This window comes from Emydura macquarii, unplaced genomic scaffold (assembly GCF_026122565.2).
Source record: "Emydura macquarii macquarii isolate MOO-44397 ecotype Brisbane River unplaced genomic scaffold, CSIRO-AGI_Emac_v2 contig_2636, whole genome shotgun sequence".
NCBI classification, from domain to species: domain Eukaryota; kingdom Metazoa; phylum Chordata; order Testudines; family Chelidae; genus Emydura; species Emydura macquarii.
This window is the reverse complement of record NW_027132773.1, coordinates 1,695,906-1,723,600: the sequence shown is the minus strand read 5'-3', so window position 1 is coordinate 1,723,600 and position 27,695 is coordinate 1,695,906. Positions and strand designations below refer to the sequence as shown.

General features: G+C 39.7%; 1 protein-coding gene across 1 annotated transcript in view; it reads left to right on the top strand.

Moving 5' to 3' along the window:
- LGR5 (leucine rich repeat containing G protein-coupled receptor 5) overlaps positions 1 to 27,695 on the top strand; it is a 109,048-nt gene that overhangs the window by 33,516 nt on the left and 47,837 nt on the right. Inside the window, exons 2-3 of the mRNA XM_067564025.1 lie at positions 9,225 to 9,296; positions 26,476 to 26,547. Coding sequence (XP_067420126.1) covers positions 9,225 to 9,296; positions 26,476 to 26,547 — 144 coding nt within the window. The remainder of the gene's footprint in view (positions 1 to 9,224; positions 9,297 to 26,475; positions 26,548 to 27,695) is intronic.

Below are 27,695 nucleotides of genomic sequence, written 5' to 3'. Positions count from 1 at the left end.
TGGAGACTTTCTATGGCCTGTGTTATACAGGAGGCCAGACTGTGATCACAATGATCCCTTCTGGCCTTGGAATCTGTAAATCTATGTAAGGTTGAGATCCCCCTTGTGAGTCAGCAGCACACGCATATCCCCCACTACGAGATCTGTCCTAATGCAACAACCAAGCCTCATTTCCTTTTTAGTATACATTTTAATGCAAAGGTATTGGGCATTTTCTGAACATTATCCATTTTTAATACTTGAATAACAACAACAGTCTTTTGTAAAAAATCAACTTCTTATGCTATGTATCCTTCCTGTTGTTGATTTTTAAAAAAAAACAACCTACATAACTACAGTTGTCGATCTTTGGTTATTGTAAAATGTTGTGGCTGAATTTTTAAATATTTAGCTTTTTGTTTACATTGTTTCTGTTACCGGTGTACAGAAAGGCAGAAGTATTCATGGTATTTCCTTTTTTTTAGTTATTCTAAAATCTCTGTAGCCATGTATTTAGGATGTGTATTACATCTCTGTCATAAATGTGTCTCCCTGCAACACTACTTAAATTCTAGAACAAGATTTTCCCAATTACTAAGGTTCAGTGCTTAAAATCTGAATCCTTTAGTGGAAATACACATCTTAGCCAGGGCCACATTTACACCTTACGCACCCCTAGGCACAGCATCTTCAGCACCTCCCCTGCCTACAGCTGACCTTCGTGTTTTCCACATATGCGGGGTGGGGGGAGTTAGGGGCTGGACAGGCCAGCTCCATACTGGGTGAGAGGGAGAGGCTGGGGTGACCGGTTCAGCCAGCTCCAGGCAGAGGGAATATACTCATCCCTGGGCTCCAGCTTCCAGCCTGGCCAGGGGCCAGGGCCTCATAGGGAAGAGGAGGAAAAGGAGCGTGGGGCCCCAGGAGAGAGGAGTAACGGGGTGGAGCCAGAGTTCCAGTGCTCGAGTGGGGCCCCCAAATTGGACGGGGCCCCTTAGTAAGGGCCTTGTTGGCCCCTGCAGTAATCTGCCACTGTTTAGGTGCCCCTAGAACACCAGCGTCCCTAGGCATGTGCCTACTGTGCCTAATTGGAAATCCAGCCCTAATCTTAACCATGGATTTTCAATGGACTCCCAAGAAGAATTGCACATGCAATGTAAAGTCAGCTGTGAGAATAAGTGCTATCATTTAATTGTCAGGAAGTCCTTATAGCAATTATTTATATGATCAGACTTGCTTCTGTGGGGTTGTATACTTAAATATATGGCAATGCAATATAACTGCTTATTTGCATATTTGTTTTGGAAGATACTGTAAAGAGTAAGAGGTCATTAAAATAGAAGTTATGAGAGCTTTATGTCAATCCTCCATAAAGTTATTACCAAATTATATATCATCATCTATGATGGGAGGTTGTACTCTAAATGCCTTTTGGTAATAGCATCATAGGCAGGCAATGTGCTCCAGTGAACTGGGTGATAGACTTGTCTTCTGTTTTTACCCTGCCTTTAACCTGCCATATGATCTTGGGCAAGTCACGTCACCACTCTGCCTCAGTTTTCCCTTCTGCAAAATGATGATAATTATACTTACCTTGTCTTTTAAAGCATTCTGAGGTCTATGGATGAAAAGTGCTGTGTAAGAGCTAAGTATTAATACTATAGTGTTGGCAAACCAAATATATCTACTCTAGACACCAATAACATTTAATCTTACTTTTAATATCGGTGGTGATGGATTTGCATTAAAGACCAGAATATTTTGAGAAGTTGAAGTACTTCATCATAGTATTAAATAGCTGTCAAAGTAGTCTACCAATAGCAAAAGTAAAGCAATACGGTGTTCAAAAGGTGAAAATGCTGTGGAAATATCATTACGATGAATAAGCCAATCCAATTTAATTGCTTTGGTAGTTGTTCCTAGCCACTGAGAATGGGATATAGCTCGTTTGTATTCAGTCTGTTATTGTCAGTGTTTTGACCTGAGGCTGTTTTATCTTTCAAAGTCTTCCATACAAATAAAAATTATCATTAGTACATCATCTTAGGCTAATGAAGGCCCAAGGAAAACATAATTAACAATAAAAACAGTATTTCCTTTTGACTTCTTATAAATTATGCTTTGTCTTAACTTTTTAAAAAGTTTTTCAGGATATATGTAAAAAATTGGTAAGTTGCAAAATTCATTTTCTCTGTAATACTGAGTTGCTAGACTAGTCCTGTGATGGATAAAAAATGTTTGTAATGTACTGTATTTAAAAATATATTCTAATGGCAGATGAACAGTTTTCCAAAAGTCAATAGAATCCATGCATATATCTCAGGACAGATTTTGCCCTCATTTAACACAGGTAAGTGCATTTTTGAAAATCAAGCTTCAGAGATGAATCCGCTTCAGTAATATCAGCTAATAGTAGACTAGAAGCTTGGCCTTGAGCTAAAGACTTCTCTAGCATATGTTGAAAACTAGTTAATTTAGCTTGTTTGGCTGGTCTTTGGGAGTTTATTTTGTACTAGTTGTTTTAAGTATGGTAACTGGAGATTTTTTAGTATGTCTAAAGGGGGACAATAAATGCAGAAATCTGGAAAAAATATCTTTTATTTTTATCCATGCAGCTGGACCATACCTGTTCTTGCAACCTTTGCAGGTTTGGCACCATTTTGTGAACACTCATGATCTGCTGGAATCTTTAAACAGACTTTAAAGTTGACCATCTCTGTGGTGCAGTTTGAAATACCTATAATTTTTCAAAAACAACCTACCACAAAAATGTGTCCTGCTTTCAACAAATGGAATTTCTCTTCCTGGAGCCCTAATTACTAGCCAGAAACACAGAATGGGAAATGTTCAGTGCTGGAGCAGTGACTGGCCTAACATATGATATCTCTGGGCCTTTCACTGCTAGAAACAGGAACTTTATAGCAATGGAATATGGGGGTTCTCAACTTCCCAATGAGATACATGGCACTTGCTTCTAGCCTTGAAAGTGGCATTGAATTGGGGACATTTTTATGTATAGAAAACTGATGGTTAGAGGTGTTTTAAATTTATAGTAGATTTTCCACAGATTCTAAACTCTGTTCAGTTGAACTTGAGGAATGTCTCTTACTGGGTGCTTCTACAGTGCCTAGCACAACGGTACTCTGTTTTTGACTGGGCCCTCTAGATTCTACTGTAATTACAAATACCTAATAATAATAATGGTTAAAACACTTGGATTTAGAGGGGTACAAGAAATCGTCTCAGTGACATTTTTAAAATTTCTAAAATATTTCTTGAATAATTTTGCTGTAAAGTATGTGGCATTTGATGTGATGGCATAGTAGGCTAGAAACAGTCTAATGCACATTCATTCTGAGTGGCTTTCATAACTCACTCATCCCATCACTGCTTGTGAGTACTGTATCCATCCCAAACTTGTGCTAATGAAACTTTTTTTACCACATCATACATCATGTGGTCTATATTATATGTGTGTGGATGCACACACATACACAGAGGGAATGTCTACACTTCGAGCTGGAAGGTGTAATTTCCAACTTGAGTAGATGTACTCATACTAGCTGTCATCAGCTAGCATGCTAAAAATAGACTGTAGCTGTGTCAGCAGGAGTGGTAGGATGAGTTAGCTGCCCCAAGTGCATGCCTAGGTATGAACAGGCATACACATGGGGCAGCTACTGCACTAGCTCAATGAGAGCTAGCAAAAAATGTCCCACCCACAGCTCAAAAGTACAGACATACCCTGAGTGTTAGAAGGAAGGACTTGGATTTCCCTTTCTCTCAAGCACTTAGATGGCTATATGCAGAATGTTGAAAAGTTTTTAAAAATGAAGGAAAATTCACAAATTTATAAAGAAGTGACAGTGAAGGAGTTTACCATTGAATGTGATCACAGACTTGTGACTAAACTGTTTAAAGGTTTATCTGTGCAGTTGAATTACAAAATGAATGCAAAAATCAACCTGACTGTGCATGCAGTTTACCCAGTTTGATAGTGTTCAGTAACAGGAATTGCATGTGAAAATTTGGTGCCCATTTTGCATGCTTATAGTCTTTAAAAATTTGGTCCTTGATGTTGTAAATAATCAGCAAAAAGGAAAATATATTCATACTTTAAGTGAACCTGCTGGGAAAGAAAACCTTGAATTTAGATTAATTAGACTGACATGTGACTACCATTCCTGTCTATTTTCAGCTGAGCTAACACTCAGTCTCCCTCTTGGTGGGTGCAAAATGGGCTCATATCTGAGCACATGTGCCTCTCAGCTACCAGGTTCTTTATGCATTCAGGTAGTTATAGGCTCAAGTACCCAAAATTGCACCACAATTCAGTTTGTAGGGCTATCCTTTTGAAAATGTAGCCTTTCTTGATACTCAGAAAGATTTGTTACAGAAACTGTTGCACAGCGCCTATAGGGAATCCTCGCAATTGAGATGTGTTTGGAAGTAATTTAATTAGTACACTGGTGGTAGACTGGCACTGGGTATAATTAAGAAAGATGTCACTGCAGTGAGTACTGTTGCCTCTGCAATTATTCATGCAAATCTTTGTATCTTCTCTAAAGACAAAACGTTTGTTTCCTGACATGTCACTGTTACTAGTAAATTCCTGGATAACTGGCTTGAGAATGCAAACTGATGGGCTGCTGATGTATGTTTGTGTCTCTCTCGGATTATCTCTTGCCATCTGCTGTACTTTAGCCTAATTTAGTGGTGTGTTCATTTTAAAATGTTTCTGTCTGATGTTATAGATATTCACATTATGGACCATAAACTGCCCTCAGAATTCATTCTCATGGCAGAATTCCCACTGATGTCAGTGGGAGTTGCACATGTGTTTTAATGGCAATACATGCCATTATGTTTGCCTATTGTAAAAAAAAGGTTAAAAGGATTGTGGGATTCTAATAATTGTAAGTTTAGCTATGTGTTTTTATATGTTTCCTTTATTATCATGGCAACCAAGAGCCTATCAAGTAGGAACAGAAATGCTTATGGTGTTAGTTATTTTGTTTCAAGTGTGTGAATTTGAAAATGCTATAGATTTTGGGCCAGATCCATAGCTTTGTTGAAGTCAATTGAGAACTTGGTCCTTTAATTTGAAGTTTTGTTTCATCATTACATTGAAAATACTGTTTTACAAGCATCCTCCATTCTCTCTTCAAGTAAGATCCAAATCCTGCCCTGGTGCTGACAAGCTAGCCTAAGGAATAGGGAGTGGGAGTGGGAGGAGAATGCCCTGGAAAGTGCACGCTCTGAAAAAAGAACCCTGCTGGTGAGGACAAGGTTTCATAAGACAAGCCAAAGTACTTTTTACTACTTTTCTTAATAGGAGCAATGAATATACACATAGTCCACCAGCTAGCTCTTAGTGCTGATAGCTACATTCATGTTAACCATATAAACTGATAGACATGCTCCTTGTCCTGAAGTCTGTGCCCTCTGGGAACATGATCCAAAGCCTGGCGAGTTACCTGAAAGCCTCCTTTATTGGTCTCTTTGGACACTATCAAGAATTTCTGTTTGGTTGCCCAACAAACTATGAGTTTGCAGCATTGCTTGTATGACCTTCTGTGGCTGCCTGTTAACTCGACAGGCCCAGTTGTGGGACTGTTACATGGGTAGTCCCACTGACTTCACTAGAACTTCTCTCAGGCATAAGCATGTGCCAGTAAGAGTAAGGGTTGGGCAATCTTGCTGTATCACTAAACACAATGGCAGGAATTAGCCCAAATGATAGACAGGCTAATTGGACTTTATAGGGGACATTTACAGTGGACAGAGGCACTGGTGCATGCACAAAATGTGCTCACCACAGCCTCCACGAGTGGAAGTCCTTGTCTGGCTGGCTGAAAGAAAAGGGTTGTTGCTATTTTAAGGGCTCACCTTACAACAGGGGGATGAAGGTGGAAGTGTAAATGGATGGGCAGGAAGCAGCTGGGGCCAGATCAAGGAGAGGGTCACTGCCCTTCCTGCTGACTAGAAGAGTTGGGGAATATTTATACCCCATGCAGCCCCAGAGGAGCCATCTTTTACTGGGATCAAGCGAGCAGCAGCCACCCACTCACTCACCCATGAAATTTGCAAAAGACCTGGGTTTCCTCATGACCCACAGTGACCATTATGCTAATCACTCTTTTCCTTAGGGTCTGGGCAGGAATTTCCCCTCATTGCCAGGGTGGGGTTTTTTCGCTTTCCCAACAGCAGGTCTAGGACCCCATGCGGGGTGGGGAGGGGGGTGTTGTTATAATGTCGCAACTTAGTATGTAAAACTTGTAGCGGACATCCAGTGCAGGTACAGGGTTTTATCAGATAAAATGGATTGGCAAAAGATTTGAAGAAAAGCATCCTGTTAAGGAGCTGAATAAGGGGGGTTTGGGTTTCCACATCTTGTACAGCAGGGAACCAACCCCCCCTTTTTTTTCTAGCCTTCTTAAAGGAACTCAGGAAGGGGGTCTTGGGCATCCTACATGTGAAGCACTGGAAAGCTGAGCTCCCTTTCACCTCATACAAGAGTATGGCAGTGGGGGTCCCAAGAATGGGATGGCTGTGACCAGACTGGGGATTATGTGGAAATGCTTTTAAAAATGATGACAACCTGCATGTTACGATTGTTACCGGAAGCTCCCAGACATTTGAAGTGAATGAAGCTGGGGTGGGACTAGATGACCTCCTGAGGTCCCTTCCAACCCTAATCTTCTATGATTCTAAGGTGCAGCCTGATTAAACCACATCCATTGCCCCCCATCTTACATCCAGCATGGCTGGAAAAGTGGCACAAGTGGCTCAAAGACATAACCAGCTTCTAAATACAACTGCATGTGCAAATGGTAATTGCATATGCCAGTAGAGGCCTACCCTTGCATGTGACTAGACTAGACTAGACTAGACTAGAATGTGACCTCCATTCTATTGAAAAATTGGTCACATAAGGCTTTATTGGGCAAGTATGTAAGTAATGTGCTTGCATGAGGTATGTATTTCCGTTGTTCTGTTAGCTATATGTAAACTTACTTTGTTGATAATATTTTGTGGTCCTACTGCAGACAAATATCTTTATGTTTTTGTGTTATGTTGTATAAACAAAGAATCCAAGAAAAAGGGAAAGGAGGAGGAGAGTGGTGTGTATACAGCAAGATAGAGAATAAAATGTTTATTTCACTAGTAGTTTTAAAGACATTTCTAAAAGTTTGTATATATTGGGAGTGACTTGTACTGTTCTGGTGCATATTCACAGTCAGCAGCAGGAGGAAGGAGTGAAAGCTGTTTGCCCATATTCTGGCCCTATAAGATGTTGCAGACAGGCCAGTCTGCAGGGTGCTTGTAAAAGGTGTTACCAGCTGTGCCCTAGGAGTTAGGATAGGTGAGGTCCTTGGGGTTGTGTGTGAATCATCTCTGCTGTACAGATTAATCCTATTATTAAAAGGAATCAACTAGGCAAGAGAGCTAAGCTTGAGATTGGTCTGTGTTGGCCCGAGCTCACATTAAAGCTGTTGTTTTATACCCCATATATGTGCTTGGTTGAGGATGCATTACTCCTGTTTTCAGCTGTCATCAGCGTTTGGCCTTTTAAATATAAAATATGATCAAGTATATTTCTTTACAAAATCCCATTAAGACATATGTAGAAAATGCATGCCTCAAACAGATTTTGCTTAACATGGTGCCTTGTATCTTATTATTCATTAACCTGTAATTCACTTGACTGATGGGATTTCAGCATCTATATTTTTGTTCCTTTGCCAAAATAAATCTTTTATTCCTTTGCCAAAATGAAAGGGTAGTCCTCCACCAATGGTATGAAAGAATTAGGTGATGAAATATTACAGTAAAAGAATGAATTAATTACTACACTGCTCCCTGCTTAATCACTTTGATTCTGAAGTGAGTGCAGAGGCCTACTTCTAAGAGTGATTTGATAATTGTTGTGAAATATTTACATAATTCCCTGTTATTTTAGAATCTGTACTCAACTATATTTTTCAATTGTACATTTTCAGGGAAACATCAACACAGTAGAAGATCAAACATATTGAAATTAAAAGAGTGATGGCTGAAAACATTTATTCTATAATGTGAAACGGGATATGATTAATAGGAATTTTAAATGTCCAGATACATAAATTCAGATCATTTGCTTGTCTCAGGTTCTCCCAGCTGCCAGAAAAGTAAAATCAGTCATTGAAAATCATATAAAGTAACTAGACGTTATTAGGGGCACTTTTAAAAAACTTATTTAAAATGGGAGATTAATAGGTAGCATAAATACCTGCATATAATATACAGGCCTGAAACACGTTTTGATGTTCCTATTTTTGGATGTCATATTTGTATACAGTATTTTATTATGCAATCTATTTTATTACATTTACTTTTGTGGTAAGACAAACTCTGATGATACTGTAGAAATATGGGAAAGACAGATAGAAACTATACAAATAAAAAAAGGAATACAATTTAATTATATGGAACTTAGCCTAAAATAGAAATTGATTGAGTTCTGACCATAGCTTAGATGGCTAGTGGTTTCCTGTGCCAGGAACTACTGTGGAACCCCACCAGGAAGTGTGCTACATAGCAGGATCACATTACACCCTTGTTTTATGGTTCATTTCACCTATTTAATGCAATTTGAGAACCTGCAAAAGGAACACGTTAAAAAGAGGAATTGATGGTTTTTAATCTTATTTCTTTTAATCAAAATATTTGTTTTTTACAAAATACTTAAAATAACCTAGGACAAAAATTCATAGCACTGTGCATCAGGTTATACTACAAAAGTAGTATATTCCATATTCATGAAATGTCAATAAAAATGCAAATTTCTTATTTCTGTACAGCTTAGTTTTTCTACTTTTAGTAACTCAAGAATATGCTACAGCCTTAAGACAACAACAAATTTATTTCCTTTCCTTTTATTACTCCAAATAAATTGTAATATGGTATAGTGGTTTATTAAAATAACTTGGACTAAAAAGATTGTTTAGCACACCAGCTGATTTACAGAGCATGATAAAACATTCCTAAATCTTTGGAAAGTGGATGTGCTACAGCATATATTTTATTTGACAAAGCTGTCTTCTTAAGAAAGAAAAATGTTTAAAATGCTAACTATATAATGATTCATCAGTCCTGGCAGAGGAACTAATTTTTGTTAATGTACTACTTAAAAACGTGTGGAATGAGCAGCTGGATACCACACTTGTGGCATGCCATACTAAGTCTCTGTCTGTTTTTCCCAACAGTGATCTCAGTATGAACAACATCACTAAGCTGCCTTCGAATCCCCTGCACAATCTCCGCTTCCTGGAAGAGCTGTAAGTATCATTGTATCTTTGATGGGCATAGTGAGCACCAGACACATTCCTGTGTTTGTCTCTCATACATACTGTGGGAACCAGATAAAACAGTGCAGGAAACCTGTCAGCTCTGACACTTTTGGCACATGCGGAAACACTTAGTTGAAAAAACCAATTGCTTGTGATTCTGGAAATGAACTTATAAAAGAGTTACCATGAGGCTACAACTTCTCTAAGCAGAGACAGAGCCAAACAAATTAAAAATTTTAAACCAGGGCTGTTTAAAAGAGCTGGATGGCTTTTTGGAAATAGTTAAGCAGCAGGATATTAAAAGTTTGAATACTGGCTCATGTTTATTAAAATTGCAAGTAAAGCTTTAATCAAAACCAAAACCTGCTGCCTGGTTCTGCCTATGTCAAGGACAATTGAGTCCACATTTCATAGCATCAAGGCTTCTTGTCCTAATCACTTTTAATTACTGTTTCCTTACTCTTAAATTTAGCATTCCTCAAGGCTGACTGTAAAACACCAAAGATCTTAAGAGTTGTGCTATCCAGTACTTTCTGTAAAATATAAAACAATCTACAATGCAAAAACTAGCTAATCAAACACAGATTCAGAAGAGGAATGTGATTGGAAGTGAGGATAACTACCATAAGTGAAAGACACTCTGTGTGCAGGAGACCTGGATGTGGTAAAAATCATCTCCAAGCTCTCACTCCATAGTGTGATGGAGAATCAATAGCTAATGCATCATAGACCCTGTGGGAAGAGGCTGATGCTTGCAGTTATGTGAATTATCTAAAAGTTGATTAAAGGAACTATTTAGGCATCAGCCTCTGATGAAACATCTTCCTCTGTTAGCCTCTAAAGCCAGGGCCCCATCTTGTTCATTAATTTTAACTGCTAGCATGCCACAAAATCCACGAGTCAAGGAAAGTTATGCTACTGCCACACAAAAATGCATTTTAAAAATAAAGGAAATGTACAGTAGTATCCTGTTTTCAGACTTCATTAAACTAGAATATTACTTCAGATCTATTAGTGTCCTCACTAATGACCAGTTACATGCTGCCACCTCATCCTTCAGGCTGGCATTTCAAAAAGCAAACAATGTAAGCATTAATGGCCAGTGGAGTTGCCTTCTGATGCCTCAGAAGAATAGCTAACAGCTTGCAAATCACTTTGAAGCCTATTCCATTTACAAACAGTTCTCTTTTTTACCTCTTCTATCTTTTTGTTTTATTATTAGGATCATTTGCATGGAAACAAAGTATTTCTTTTAAGCTTCATCCACTTCTACTTATTGCCCATTTTAAGTAATAATCATAGACTCATAGATTTTAAGGTCAGAAGGGACTAATATCATCATCTATTCTTGGCCTCCTGCACAACGCAGGCCACAGAACCTCACCCACCCACTCCTGTAATAGACCCCTAGCCTATGACTGAGTTATTGAAGTCCTCAAATCATGGCTTAAAGACTTCAAGTTACAGAAAATCCACCAGCAAGTAACCTATGCCTCATGCTATAGAAAAAGGCGAAAAACCCCCAGGGCCTCTGCCAGTCTGCCCTGGGAGAAAATTCCTTCCCGACCCTCAGTTAAAACCCTGAGCACATGGACAAGACTCAACAGCCAGACACCCAAGAAAGCATTTGCTGTCATTAACTCCGAACTCACCCCATCTAACACCCCATCACAGGCCATTGGGCATATTTACCGCTAGTAGTCAAAGATCAATTAATTGCCAAATTAGGCTGTCCTAATCATCTTGATACTATAATGCTGGCCACAACATATGTGCTGTCACCAGCAAAGTATTATGATATCAAATACATATGAGGTGAGTTGTGCCACCAAGGCTCTGCTTCTATATTTTGTGTTAGTTATTGTTTGTCCAACCTCCTCTAAACTGTCATAACCCTCATAAAAGCTCCCAGCCCCAAACTTCTTCCTTTTCTCTAGACACCTCAGAAATAAATGTTTTAGCTTTCCCTGTAAACACAGAAGCTAATTCTCTCCATGCAGGAGGTTAGGGTGTTCACCTGCTTATGCCATCACAAAGCAAGGAATATGTCTCCAGTGGAAAATTGCCCATTCTTTTTTTCTGGGACACTCTCTTTTTCCCATGTGGATACATCTTCTCTCTTTCTACCAATTGCTGTTGTGGTTCTATCCCAGTTCTAGGTAGGAGGGATATATGAGGCATGGTTGTTAGCCTTTTCTCTGAGGCCAAAGCCATTGCCTATGGGATACACCTAGTCTTCATTAGCCTGGGACATCAAAATTCTCAGAGATCCTTTGCAATCCTGCATGGTCTCCTGCATGATTCTCACAGTAATATATTATAAAAATAAATAACATCTTGTAATATATCTGGTTAGGAAGACAATTCAGTAAGAAAGATAATGAATCAAAGAAGTTAGACATGGAAATGGCAGACTAGCTCATCTAGGTTATCTTCTTATAAAACAGGATTATTCCCACCCCTTTCATTTTATAGCATTTTCTCCAGTCTAAATTTCAATGTTCTGAACGCTGGGGCTTCCATTACTCTTCAGGAGACTATTCCACAGCCTAATGCATTTCACTCACTGTTAGGAGGCTTTTCCAATATCTTCTCTCTTAATTTCATACCATTACCCTTTGTGCCAAACTAAATCACTCTACTTCCTCCTTGCTGCTAACACTGTTCAGCTATTTATACTATTATCATTTTCTGATCCTCTTAGCTAAGCAAATTTCCATGCAATTAAAATATATCCTAACAACATCCCCCCACTGTCTGGAACCTAATATTGTGGCACTGAAGTAATCAAATGTATTTATTTATTTATTATTTGTTTGACACTGCAAACATTCTTATCAGTTCCCTCCTTATGAGCCTGATTCAAAGCTCATTGAAGTCAGTAGGTGTCTTCCCATTGACTTCAGCAGGTTTTGGATTAGACACTATGTAGAAGAATCCACTATTCTTTAAAAAAAAAAAAGGAGGGGGGGAGGGGGGGTCAATAAATAACGGCAAGAGTCTTTTTAGAGAAATCTGAAGCAGAAAGTAGGGACATCAGTCCGTTGCTATTGTAGACCTTATCGCGTTAAAAAAAAACAGTTCTCATCTGCAGTTTGGAGTAGTAAATGAGATCTTCTTTGCTTAACTATCAATATGGATGTCTGCAAGGAGCATTGGCTGGTTAGGAAAGTTACAGTGTGCTGGGATTGCAGGGGTCTGCATGGAGAAGGGACATTAGGGAGAAAAAATATGGAGCCTGCCTGTACTGGAGTGAAGCAAGAAGCCGCAAAGAGATGAGGATGTAAGGAAGACATCAGCAGCATTTTGTAGGTGCTGAAGGTGTGTTTGTGCGCACAGGTGTGTGTGTTTGACAAGGGATGCAGCAGAGGAGGAGCCTGCTGTGTGCTGTTGGATAAGAGGAAGGAAAGGAGCTTCAATATACTATGGTTATGGGAGGGAGAGTGTGTGTGTGTGTCATGTACCCAATATACCACTCAGAGATGTTTCCTGTTCTGCGTGTAACCCCCTTCTATTTTTGGGTTACTTGGGAGCCGGCAACACTCACCTGTGTGCAAGGGCGCCTAAGGTTGTTAACAACAAAGGAGATCCTGAGTATCCCATCAGTGATGCAGGCTAGGTGGGAATCCTCTATCCACCCCTCTGCTGCAGTCCCTTTACTTCTAGAGGAATTTAAAATTGGCGGTGCCTCCATCTGGTTGGCCCCTGCACATGCTCAATAGCGGGCCTTGGGAGCTTCCAGGACTAAACCTAGTCTAATAATTATAATTATCTGAGACATAGGTCTAACTTAACAATTGCAATTATGCAAACTAAACATCCAATATACTTAAATTAGAGTTAACACAACTTTACTTAACAAATTAAAGAAATATGGCATAACAGACTGAAATTAAACATCACTATTATGTTAAATTCACAGGGGCAGTTGAATAAATCAATTAATAAAAATAGTATACAGCAACAAATGAAACTTGTCTAAACTTGCATTTACACTGCCACTGTGTACCCCACCTGCAGAGTGTACACTCCCCCAGGGTTCAGAGCCCTAACCCCTTGCTCGCGTGGGCGCCCTTGAAGATCTGAGGAAGACAGCACTCTGTTGGTTCAGTGCACCAGTTCAGCCCAGTTGTCACGCTGGAGATTTGGAGCTGGCCCAACCAAATGTCTGCAGTCCTGGCCCTGCTTGAAGGGACTCTCTCTCTGTCCCTTCTCAGGCCCAGTCAAAGTCTCTCTGCAGTGCCCCTTCCTTTACATGCCCTGCCCCAAACAACGGGGGGGGGGGGCACTCACACTGCCTTCACTGCAGGCCCACCTCAGGCAGCTCCAGGCTCAGTCCCTGCCCTGGCTTGGGCAATGCCACCAACCTCTGAAGCTCCCTGCTCGAACAGGCTCCAGCAGACGCTCAGCAGCAGCTTCGAGACCCCAGCAGCAGGCAGGAGTCAGCCAGCAGCTTCCAGCCTCAGCCGCACTCCACCCCAGCACCAAAATGGAGTCCCCCACATGCTATTCTCTGACTCCCTGGAAGGGGAAGAGTCTCTCTCCTTTTTCCCCAAGGCATCATGGGAGTTGTAGTCTTCCAGGATCTTTCCAACTTGTAAAACTCCCAATCAAGTACCAAGGCCCCTGAAGTACAGGGTGCCTACATGCGCAATCCTGCCTCACACCTCACCACCAAAAATATGTTGAGATTGTTTTCAATAAGAAACTTAAACCAACTGTATCGGAACCAAAACAAAGATCTGAGGATGAATGTACATTCTCTAATTAGTTATTCACTTTATGCCTCAGGGCTGTATCCTGACTCTGTATTTTGGAGGGCAAATGTTCCCTTAAATGTTTGCAAGCATAATTTTTCTCTGAAAACTGATCTGTGCAACACTTTCCACAAAGCTGAGTGTTGAGGAGGTTCATTTCTTTGAACAAACCCGGGGCCTAATTTTTCGCTTAAATGTATGAGGCGGAGCTGTTCCTGAAGTAAGTTTGCCCCATTGGTTGCATCAGCTGCCTTATTATCAGTGGAATATTCTCTGCTGATTTAGACTATATGCAACCCAGATATGAGCCACATTCTGATGCCAGATACACCAGTGTAAATTCAGAATAACTCTGGATTTACACTAATAGAACTGTGGTTATGTTTACACTATGATCTGGGGGAGGGGAGGCGGGAGGGTGATTCCCTGCTTGCGTACACAACTCATGCTAGCTCGAGTTGATGAGAACTAGTGTGAGTACAAGTAGTAGTGTAACCACGGTAGCAGAGGCAGTGCTGGCACAGCTTAGCCATGTCAAGTGCAAACCCACCTGAACCGCATGGCAGAGCTACTCAATGGTACTCAGCAGAGCTAAGCTGTACCATTGCTGCTTGTGCTACTACAGGTACGCTAATGTTTATACTTGCGCTCGCTCTTATCCAGATACCACAGGCATGTGTATGCAAACTGGGAATCACACCCCACGTTCATAATGTAGCCATAGCTTGAGACCACAGTGTGACTTAACTAACCTCAGTGCGGGTGCACAGGATGTAAAATGAGGCACAATTTGTTCCAGAATGTCTGTTAATATTAACATATCGATACATGACCTTAAGATGTGAAAAAGGTATGGATGTAATATCTGTCAATAGATCAAAAAGTGAAATTTTAGGTGCACCACCATGTAGGCAGGTGCCATAAGAGATGAGACAGACAACGGTATGTGAATACAGACATTGCTAACAAAACTTCAAAACACTGCCTGAAATTATTTTACTTACTGAATTAATGTCTCTATAAAGACTAAGGAAGAAAGCCAGTAGTGATGCCAGAACTAGTTAGAACATAATTGAATGAGACATATCAGGTTTCCTTTCATATACTGAAAAAATTGTTCTTCCTAAACAAAGTAGGGTGTAGACAGGCAAAGTTCCAAGTGATTTTTAGTACATTGCTATTATTCAGCAACTTAAGGCAGGTGCTTTTAGCAAAACAACAAGGGGAAAAAATCCCAAGGGATGTTCTATTACATTTTTTTCTACAAAATGATTTCAGAGTAAGACAGTTTCAAATAACATCCGTTTTGCAAAATTACATGACAAAGCCACCTTAAATTTAATTCTAACCTGCATGCAGGTGCAAAGCAATTTATTGAGGCCTGTATTACTTTTTTTAAAAAACTTGAGGTTTACAATCATCTCTGAAGTTTTTCAGGTTGCCCACTGTATTATTACAGCTGTTATTGAAGAATTTAGTGTGTGACTTTTGTGTGCTTTTGAGACATTTTTTCTTTATGATAGTCAAAATGTACAATGAAAAAATATAAGATTTCAGGCACAAATGCCTTTAAAAATATATTTTATTATTGTATTGAAATATAGCATTACACAAATGCAATACAAAATCAGGAACATACCAACTTTGTGGACCCTGATTCTCATTTACGTTAAGGTCCTTTCACACTGCCAGAGAATGCAAAGGGACCTTAGCATAAATGAAAATTTCACCCTAAATTATCAGGACATGACCAATCACCACTTGTTTATCTTGTTTATTGTTCCCCTTTCTTTTCACACAATCTGTTTTGTCTTAGGGAGAGATTTTCAAAGGTATAAATGGGAGTTAGATACCCAATTCCCGTTAATGTTGAGTGGGAGTTGGGCACCTAACTGGCCTTTATGCCTTTGAAAATCTAGATTATAAACTCTTTGGGGCACAGACAGACATGCTTAATTTTTCATAGATTCATAGATTCCATGACCAGAAAGTACTATGGTGATCATCTAGTCTGACCTCCTGTATAACACCGGCCATAGAACTTCCCTGAATTAATTCATAGAGCATATTTTTTAGAAAAACATCCAATCTTGATTTAAAAAATGGTCAGTGATGGAGAACCCACAGCATAGTAAATTGTTCCAATAGTTAATTACTCTCACTATTAAAAATGTACGCCTTATTTCCAATCTGAATTTGTCTAGCTTCAACTTTCAGCTATTGGATTGTGTTATAACTTTCTCTGCTAGACTGAAAATCTCATTATTAAATAATTTGTTCTCCATGTAGGTATTATAGACTGTAATCAAATCACCTCTTAACCTTCTCTTTGTTAAATTAAATAGATTGAGCTCCTTTAGTCTATCCCTATGAAGCACGTGTTCTAATCTTTTAATCATTCTCGTGGCTCGTCTCAGAGTCCTTTCCAATTTATCAACATCCTACTTGGAAGAAGAAAGAAGAGTCACTGGCAGATCCAGGACTAGAACCCAGATCTCCTAATTACCCAGGTAGGGCCTTAGCCACCAAACCATGCTGCCACCTTCCTTTGCTATTAGAGTACCTAGCCCATTGTGAGCACCTGTGAGAATTACTAATAAACCATGTATATAAGTAACTGGAAAGCATGAAAATGTTAAGGGCCTGATCCAAAGCCCATTGAAGTCAATGGGGGAGTCTTTTCATTTACTTCAATGGGCTTTGGACAGGCCCCTAAATGCAACAATACGAATTTCTGAAGACTTAGAAACGCTAAAGGCATACATGTAAAAAAAACCCTGCAATTGATCTGCCAAGCAGCAAGAGAGAGAAAAAATGAACAAATATAGTCTACGGGTCTCAAGCCATAGAGTTCTAGTTCTGATCTCCCATATGTATCAGTTTTACAGCTTTTACAACACTGATTTCAATGGACTTACTCCTGCTTTACAGCAGCATAAGTAATTTCTATCAGCTAATAAGTTTCTCAGCAATTTTCACTGAGAATGACTTATTGTCTCCTGTACAGTTTTAACACTGCATATATGACCACATGCGCTACTTCTTGTAGTCTGGGAATTTGATTTCACTTTTAATAACCAAACATAGAAAGAGATGTGAACAGTTTAGAATATACTGTTGTACTTAATTTGTAATGTTTGTTGATGAGACATATCTGTCACCAGGCAGGCAAACAGCCAATGACACATCGTAAATTCCATAAGACAGACTTTGTTGATAACACAGGCCTATGACTCCACAACCTTGTTTTAATACAAAGAGGCAGTAAAAGTCCTTGCCCATGAGTGTATAAGAGTAATTTTGAAATTAATCATACTTCAATAAAAGTAATAGAGAGGTATTGACTCAAATAATAATGTGGACTAATTGGCAGAAATTGAAGTGGATTTTTTTCTGTAGTTTTTATGCATACACTCAATCTGACTCACTGGAAATGAATATGCTAATAATTTTACCAGTAATATTACCGTATTCTTAATCCGATACCCAGGGAGAGACATTGACCCATCCCATCTCCAGGTGACCGGAAGAGAGCAGGGAATATTTAGGTCCATGCAGGTTCGGGAAAAGCCCTCTTTTACCTTGACCAAGCAAACCAAAACCCTCCCTGTCCCCCATGGGTGTAGCTAAATACCAGGTTTTGTCATGCTGTGCTGTGGGCATTTTGCTAGTTGCTCCTTTCTCGGGAAGCTGGGAAGGAATTTTTTTCCTCATTGCCAGACTGGCCAACGAGATGAGTGGGGGGGGATTTTTGTCTTCCCCACAGCAAATTGGGGGCTTAGTTGGGGAAAACATGAAACGGATTAAGATATGAGGTCCCAACTCATTATATGAGCATGGGGCAGATGTCCATTGCAGGTAGTCTGTAGGGAAGGGATACAGTGATCAGATAAAATGGATTGGTAAAGAATATAAGTGGCACGTGCCTCTTGAATCTGGGGAGGCTGGCTCTATCCCAAACCCCTGTCCTCGCTCTGCCTCCTCCCGCCCAAGACCTCACCCATGCCCTATTCCAGGCCTTTGCCCTGCTCTGCCTCTTCACTCCGAGGCCTGGTCCCTGCTCCACCCCCGCTCTGTCCCAGGCCCCGCCCCCTCCACTCCTCTCCTAAAGGCCCTGCCCCATCTCTCCCCCTCCCACGAGGCACTCCCTCCTTCCTGCCCCCGCTCTGCCTCCTCCCCTGAGCCCCCCGGCTTGCTGATCCAAATCCAGCGTTTTGGTTCTAATTCATTGAGCTAGCCCTACAAAGCATAGCTCAGATTTCTGATCACCTATTGTTATCACCCCTGCTGCCAGTATCACCAGTAAGGGAATAATGTATAATGGCAACAGTAGCATAAGTACATTGAAATTGGTGTACTATTATGAAGACAGTTGGACAGAAATCATTATCAACAGTACATAACTTTTTCTCTAAAAAGATAAGTCCTCAAAAACATCTTGAAGGAAACCAAATTTAGAACAAGTATCAGCCATCTGGTTTTAATCTCACACGTTAAATATTGTTACTGAGATTGGCCTAGGAATAATCATTAAATAGATATTAAATTACAGTCAGCTGTCTCAATCTAATAGTCTGTTGAATCAATATCAGACCTGTTATCCATATTGACAGAGCTATCTTGCTTACTTAGCTTTGAGAAGCAAGAAAAGTTTTTGCATCATCATAGTTAAAAAGAGAAATATAATGCCTTTGGTGATTAATTACCCTAAGGTTGGCAGGAAACAAGACAGAAGCAAAACAAAAAAAACAAAAAAAAACCCCAAGATCAGCAAATTCTGCTTTAAGCATGAACAATTTTTTACATCTAGAATCTGTCATTTTAGAAAAAAAGTTAGAAATCTCTATTTTGCTGTTATACCTAATATTTCCACTTTTTTCCCCAGACGCACTGTAACATCTGCTTTTTATTACAAGAGAATATAAATGTTTCACTGTTGGTATCAGTAGAAGAAAGAATTGATTGATTTAAATACTGAGGATAAAATCATGGCCCTATTGAAGTCAATGGGAGTTTTTTCATTGAATTCAGTGGGGCCAGGATTTCACCCTGCACTTTATTAAGTATTCTAAACAATTTTGGTAGCTGGACAATGGGATCAGAAGCTTTCAAAGAAGTTTAAAATGACAAAACTGATTTACCTAAACACTCTCCGTTACCTCTGGCCCCAAACACCGTAGGCACAGGCCCATATGCTGATTATCAATGCTTTAGTACATTTTTGATATACTAAAGTAATATACTATTTACTAAAGTAAAATCTCCTAAAAGTAGATTTTATATTTTTGTGCAGCAAGGAGTTACCCTTAATTAGAACACCTGTTGATGTTTTAGGCCCAATTCAGCAAGATACTTAAACATGTCAGTACCTGATATCGATGGTACTGGTCCCATGCTTAAAGCTTGGTTTGTGCTTTAAACCTGCTGAATCAGGGCCCTTAATACATTTTCCGCTGACAGAACCAAAAATCTTTTTGCCATAGCCTCAAGATTTTTCTCTACTATTTCCTCTCAGTTATCAACCTGGAAGATTGTATTCATTACAGTATGTAATTTAGCATCAAAGGAGTCAAACCACTCTTCTCAAGAGAAAACGGATAGCTTTTAAACCTGATTCAGCTGAGACATTAGCTCTGGTAACCTGTTCATCGTCTTGGGTTTTTTTTAAAGAAAAATATGGCCCGTTCCATGATAGCACTAGCCTTGGCACATGTTCTCCCTGCTCTCTTATCCCTGAATGATGTCAGTAAATCAGTTAGCAGATGGAATTTCAAATTCAGGGACAGAGAGCGCTAAAGGCAGTGCTAGTAGTTCAAGGAACACAGTTTATAGCTATCCCCAAGTATATTTGGACAGCCAAAGAAGGATTGCAAGCTGCAACATGCTTGCATATTGCAGTGGTGTTGCAATATGGTATATGCAAATACAATGTGGAGTGAGTAAAAAGAAACAAAGCAAGCCACTGGAAATCTTTCATGAAAATAACTGTAGCACAGTCGATACCAAAGAACATGCACTGGCATTTCGCTAGATACATCCGGTCTGACTGATGCTGTTATATTTTAACTGCCAAACAACAACAGGCTTATAATGAACTTGGTTACAATGACATTCCACTTCTACTGAAGCGAGTTGAAAGTCCAGAATTATTTCAGTGAATTTCAGTGGACTTTCACTCCTTTAATAGCGACACTTTTTACAATGCTTTATCCTGCAACATGTTGAGCACCTCTAGCAAAATGCTTTGTGAACTCACCTCCTAGTGATTTCAGCACCTTCAGAGCCTCATTGTTCATTCCAATACAAGAAGATTCCACTGTGCTAATCCTATACAAATGCACAGTTATCATCTACCATATTAGTGTTAGGTAAATGCCTTTTTACAAGGAGATCATCATCTTCCCTTCTACTTCCGCTCCAAAGGCCTTGGTGCTGCTGGTTGCTGAGCTCTTCCGAGAGCTCCATTGTCTTTAATGGCAGTTGAGGATGCTCAGCACTTCTCGGAAGGGTTCAACATTTTGCAGGATGGGGCCTAACATGAGAAGAGAAGAAAATCTGCCACAATCCCCGTAAAGGGATGGCTTGCTCTCTTTTGATCTCGCTTCTACTACTCCCAGAAGGATGTTATGAGGAGCTGGGGTGGTCTTGGTGCAGCTGCTCTTAATGGAGAGGGAAGAGAAGGTGTTTTTACTACAAGCTGCACTCTTCTAGGAGTTTCTCAGAATGCTGCAAAATCATCTGTGTTCCCAGGAGGAAGAGAGAAGGGGATATTGATGTGGACACAGCAGCAAAATGAGGACAGACACATGCATGGAATTAAGTGGCAGGCCACAACTTTTATTTAACTTTAACATAAGGGAGGGCTTACCCGCCCATCACTCATCCTCTTCTGTACCAGACATTTTATTGGTTCCAATGCAGCGGGTTCCTTACCACAATGCAGGGTAGGTTCTTCTCAGCCTACCCACAAGGACTCATCTTTCTTCTGAGTCCTAGCGCCCTCCCCTTACCCCATGAGAGGGGCAGAGGGTGCAGCAGGGTGGGGACCTTGACCCACGAAGGCCACAGGGTCTGACCTTGACCTGCAAAGGCCCTGTGGTCTCACTATCACTTGAGCCCAAGGCTCATCTCCAAAATCCCAGACCTTTTTACCTCTGGGAACTGTTCAGTTTATTCTCTTAACTGCACTGGAAACTGGCCACAAGTTGCAATGGATAAACAACTCCATTCTGATACCTCAATCAGGTACTAAGCATGTTCCTACCTAACCCACTGTGGCTTGAAGGTAAAAAATTCCCTAGTCCTCCACCAGTTGGCCCATGGGATAAAAAATTCCTTCCTTACCCACTAAGCAGATGATCAGCTAGCCTCCCATCATCTGTCAGGCCACATTAGCATTCCTAGGTGGCGTGGGTTGCTGAAACAGAGCCGAAAGAGGCTCTACATGGCCCCTGCTCCTGGTTAAATTCTGGGAGTTGGGGAATGCTGGCCAATCAGCACCCCTCTTAGCCAGCTGGCCAATGGGTGCCAGAAACTCCCAGGAGGAGGAGCTACTTATTGTCCCTTGGCAAGTGCCTCCCTCCCTTGGCCCTGAGACTGTCCCAATTTTCGACCAGCCCAATCAATTTCCCCCACCCATTGATGCAGGTGAGTGGCATTTTTGCCAGACAGGCCTTCACCCATCATAGTGAAGCTCCACATATAGTGAAGTTTTTGTGTTGGGAGTAAAAATTCTCCAACTATAAAAGGGCCCCACCTTGTACCAAAATAATTACCATGAGTTTTGTTTGCTCTTAATAAAGTTGTATCATCAAGCAGCTGTGACAGACAGGAGGAAAACTGCTGAAGTTTCTGTTTGTTTATTGACATTTCCACAAGTGTTTTATCAATTAAAGAAAAGCAAAAGACCCACCTTTCAGAACCCGGAACATTCTCACTTTGCCGTCAGTAACCACTATCTTCCATGGCTGTGTCTCTGCAGAAAGAGTAAAGCGTACAAAAAGATAAACATACAAGTAATGGTCCAAGCAGATACCAGATAAATCTTTCTATGTAGCTGTGACAATAGACCTTAAATTTTACCTGCAGTTATCTCAGCTATTCCATGAACTCCTTTCCAGAGCAGAGATTTCTAGTTGTGCAGAACTGTATTGAAACAGTGCAGAATTGCAGGAATGTACATTTCTATCAGCTTAATGTTTATTACAGAATTTTTACTTTAAAAAAAAAAAGAATCATTTTAGAGTACATCTACACTACAATCTGCGGTGGGACTGTAGGTTGGGTAGACATACCAGCACTCACATGGCTAACAATAGCAGCATACAGTCAACACACAGTTTCCAGCCATACAAGTAGGTCCCCAGGGTGCTTGTACTGCCTGCCTTGAAGCCCACCACATCTACACTGCTATATTTACCCATGCCGGTGTGGGTATTTCTACCTTGGATTGCAGTGTAGACATACCCTGAGTGGACAAACTCAAGCCAGGCTTCTACAAAAATTGAAGCACGTGCATACGGTTCCTTATGTGATTAGCCCCCCTGAGATGCATGAGACTACTCATGTGAGTAAAGTTGTGCCAGATAGGTATAAGTATTTGCAGTACTGCTTCTTCATTTGTAAGATTCTAAAATGGATTTCTAAACGAATATATTCCAAAAATAAATAAATGCAATAACATGGTTTCCTTTTAATTGCCTTTTTATTACTGAGAACTCATATATTTTAGCATTTTTGTTTAGTGTAATATTTCTGAAACAACAAATCGTGGAACTGTGGGAACTAAAATAAAATTCAACTATTTTGAAATTTAAATTTAAAACATATACAAACAACAGAGGCCATATGTTTGGTTATGTAAGGGCTATAAACAAACTCATTCATTCCCCCTTTCCGAAATCATTAACTAAATGCACATAATCAAGGCAGACAATCCATCCATCCTCAGCTCTGTAGGGGAGGGAGGTATTTACCCATCCAGTTTCAGATCATTAATCAAAGTCCATCCAGAGTCCAACTGAAGTCAAGCTTCCCTTGAATGACTTAGTGTAATGGAAAACAAAACCCCAGAAACAATGCACTTTCTGGCTTCAGTGCTGAAGTGTACAAAAAATTCTAACTACACATGGAAAATCATTCTGGCCTGCCTGAGAAAACATATACATGTGCAAATGCAGTAAATATGTTATTTAAAAGGTGACAATTGCAAAGTATGCATGCACTATTCAAAAACCACTATACAGATTTAAACATAGACAACATGAATCACATCTGAGAGAAGAATAAACCCAATATCCTACAAGTTAGCTACCTGTGATATCAACAAAAGCATTAATTTCCCTGTGGTGCCCAGATTGGCGTAGGATGGGAATAGCAGGTAGAAAAACACAAGAAAGCACTTAAAAAAGTGGGAAGAATAGAGCAATCACATTTGCAGCATTTGCCGCAAAAAACCAGATAACTTGCACCCAAGAGTGTTAAAAGAATTCGCCAAGGATCTCTCTGAACCAGTAATGTTGATTTTAAACAAATCTTGGAACACCCAGAAAGTTCCAGAGACTGGAAAAAAGTGAATGTTTTGCCAATATTTAAAAAGGATAAATGGGATGATCTGGGAATCTGTAGATCGGTTAGCCTGACATCAGTCCCATGCAAAATCATGGAAGGCTGATAAGGGAGACAATTAGTAAAAAAAAATTAAAAGTCGGTAATATATTTAATTCCAATCAACATCAGTTTATGAAAAATAAGTTCTGTCAAACAACCTTGATATAGTTTTGGGTTTTTTTACGTTTGCTTGATAAAAGTAATGATGTTCACATAATATACTTAAGACTTCTTTTAGTCCCACACAGCATTTTGATTAAAAAATTAGAACTATGCGTAATCAATGCATCCCATATCAAATACTGGTTAACAGTTAGATCTCAAAAAGAGATTCTAAAGAGGGAATCATCATGCAATGGGGAATCTTTCTAGTGGGATCTGTAGGGATCTGTTCTTGGCTCCATGTTTTTCTACATCTGTACCAATGAGCTGGAAGAAAATATAAAATAATTGCTGGTAAAGTTTGAAGAGGATACAAAAATTGGTGGACTGGTAAATGATGGGGACAATTATGCAGACTGATCTGGATTGCTTGGAAAGGTATGCTCATTTAAACTACACTCATATTAACAAAGCCAAATGCAAGGACATACATTTAGGAACAAAGAATGTAGATCACATTTATAAGAGGAGGGAGGGGCTATACTCCTCTAGAAAGCAGTGACTCTGAAAAATATTTAGGGGTCACGGTTGGTAACCAGTTGAGTATGAGCTTCCAGTGTGATGATGTAGTGAAGATGGTGAATGTGGATTCCATGGCTGCATGAGCACAGGTGGCAAAGTGAAATAGTAGTATCTCCGTATACAGCATTAGTGAGACCATCCTGAGTCTACTTCAGGTATCCACACTTCAGAAAGGAAGCTGACAAACTGGAAATGATTCAGAAAAGAGCTACAAAAACAATCTGAGGTTTCGAAAATCTGCCTGACAGTGAGAACCTAAAGAAGCTCAGTCCATTTAATTTATCAAGAGATGGTTAAGAGGTGACTTGACATTGGTCTACAAGTATCTTTATGAGGAAGAGGTTTCTGATAGTTGAGAGCTCTTTAATGTAGCAGAACAAAAGTATAATGTGATCTAGTGGTTGGAATCTGAAGTTAGACAAATTCAGACTAGAAACAGGTACACATTTTTATCAGTGAAGACAATTAACCACTGGAAAAATGTACCTAGGGATGTGGTAGTTTCTCCCTCACTTGCTATTTTTAAGTCAGGACTAGATGTTTTTCTAAAAGTCATGGTCCTGATGCAGAAATTACTAGGTGAGATTCTTTGACCTAGAAAGTCAGATTAGACTAAATAATGACCCCGCTGGCCATGAAATCTTTGACTGTATGAAAAATGACAAATTACTCTGGTGAATTTTCTCCCAGAGAGAATTTTGCAAAAAAACCCAAAACTTTGACCTAGAAAATCCTGGGCCAATTAGAGTCAACTCAAATATATTCCAAAAGGCAACTAAACTCACCCTTACTTTCCTCCATTCAAAAAATGTTTTTAAGCTACTACACTTTGAAATAGTGCAAGACACTATATGTACAATTCACCACAAAAAGATCTAATGAGGATCCGAAACTGGAAAAATAAGTACTACCTACTGAAACAAAACTGTAAAGGGGCATAGCGTTCCAATGAAATAGCTATGGTCCATCTTTCACAAACAGTCCCCTCCCTCCTCTGAACAACTGGAATCCTTATTCAGGAGCTGTTAAAGAGGTGTGGTTTTCCAGTTAAAGCTTTCTACAGGGAATATTCCACCTCACACAGAAAGTACGAACCTCAGTAGAGCCCGTTTGGATGGGAGTCTTTGGTATAGAGTTTTATTGTGACATTTATTGTGACAAAGTCTTGTTACAGTGTTCTCTTTTATCTGCTCCATGGAGAGGAAGGGTGGTCCAGTGGGTTAGCTCTAGCTTGAGTCTTTGAAGAGCTTCATTCAAATACCTGCACCACCACAGACGCAGTGTGAAAACAGACAAGGTGCTTAGACTACCTTAAGGCTCAGTTGCCCATCTGTACTTTTTAACCTCTCAGGGATGTTGTGGGGATAAATATATTAAGAGGCACTCAGATACCATATTGCAGGGGGCCATATAAGAAAAATCCATTATTTCACATCATGGAATATCTTTCTTACATTCACTTCCTGAAGAAGGCATCTCTTTTTGGAAAAATAGCAGACCTCACAAACACGTTTGTGATGTCTCTTTATTTAAGTTTATAAGACTCCCCCAAAGTTAAGGTGCTATAGAAATAGAAAGTCTTGTAAGAAATTTTAGCAGTTACACCCAGGGCCAAATTTTTTATAAATGTGTGCCTGAGGAAAGGATGCATGCTCCATTACTGCATGTGCAGTCATGGTAAATGAGCTGTGGTCATTAATGTGTGCATGTACTGTGATTGTGCACACAATTACATTACATGCACACAAAAATTATGCATGCACAGCTCTAAAAATATGAGCCAGAATGTTCCGTAATACCACTGGTAGTCAATTTATATTTTAGTATTAGACATTGTTTACCCTTTAAAAAGAACAGTATGAACAATTAGATGTACATTATAAACCATAAACTTGATTTATAGTGAAAGTGTATTTGTCTCTGCAGCCCAGCTGCCAGTAAATTGACTACACAGTTACAGGATTTTTGTTCATAGTATATTAATGATGACAAAACAAGGCTCCTAAACAACTGCCTTTGGCATCAGTGATTCAAACATACTCATGTTGCTTTTTAACAACCAAATTAATTCCACATGAAGAGAAATGTATTTACCCCCTTTTTTTTAAACCCTGCAGACGTCTTGCAGGAAATGGCTTGACATACATTCCCAAAGGAGCATTTGCCGGCCTTTTCAGTCTTAAAGTGCTGTAAGTAAACTGTGTGTTGTTTGATATATTTCTGATTTCCTCAATGCTCCAGGGAAATAATTAACATGTAAAGATTTGATCAAGTAAATTGCATATTTTGATCAGTTCATTGTGAGCGATTCAGATGGAATGAAGATACATATTAACATTTGTAGATCTTTGCTTTATCATATAGAAAATGTCCTAAACACAAATGGTTCTAAAAACAGCTTGCTCATCAATTAAATGTCACTGTACAATATCAAAGACAAAAATTGTTCCAGTTAATAGTTTATTTAACTGTCCAAAATAGCTCTGAATTCAAGTCTAAAAACTTCAGGGGCGTTTTTAATGGTCGGATAAAACTGAGGAAAATTTTTCTTTTACCTTTTTTGAGGGGTAAAATGGGTAGATTAATTACTGTAAACATGGCATAATTTAAACACAGCTCTCAATTCATATCTAAATCTTGTGTCCTCCTGGATGTAATGAGTGCAGGACAAGCTCAGAGTCTATCCAAAAACCAAATTACAGGATATTCTCTGCCTTTTTTATACTTACTTTTGACTAAAAACATATACATTTGAGAAGTATTATACTGAACATAATAAAAGTTGTAAAAATAACATTATGGGCCAAATCCCATTCTGTTTACCTGACTTGATTTCAGGGGGAGTTTTGCTTGGGTAAGGATGACAAAATTTTCCCCTTACTGAATAAAATGCCAACTGTCTATTCAGTATCAGCCAAATCCAGAGATCCTATTCACTTCAAGATTATGCCCAGCTACTGCAAGACATGCAAGTGGGGAAAAGGTATCCAGGACTCTCTCCCTTCTCCCCTCAGGAGTTGGCACAGTAGAGGCCTTTGGTTCAGGAAACTCTGGGGCTGCCAAGGAATAGTGTTACTATCAGAAATAATCTAATCTAATTCTCTAATGGGACCGAGAGGGAGCAGGGCCAAAGCCCCACTATCCCTTCTGCAGTGACCAGCTCAGCTTCTGGCTGGACATAGAGGAGAGCTGGTAGCTCTCAGTACGGTCCCTTACTGGATGGCTGGGCCTTAACAGCACAATAGAGTCCTTCATTTTTACTCGGGCAAAGCCCCTTTGCACAGTGAGAGTTTGCCCAAGCATGGACTTGGGGCTTTGGCACTTCTTGGGTTTTCTG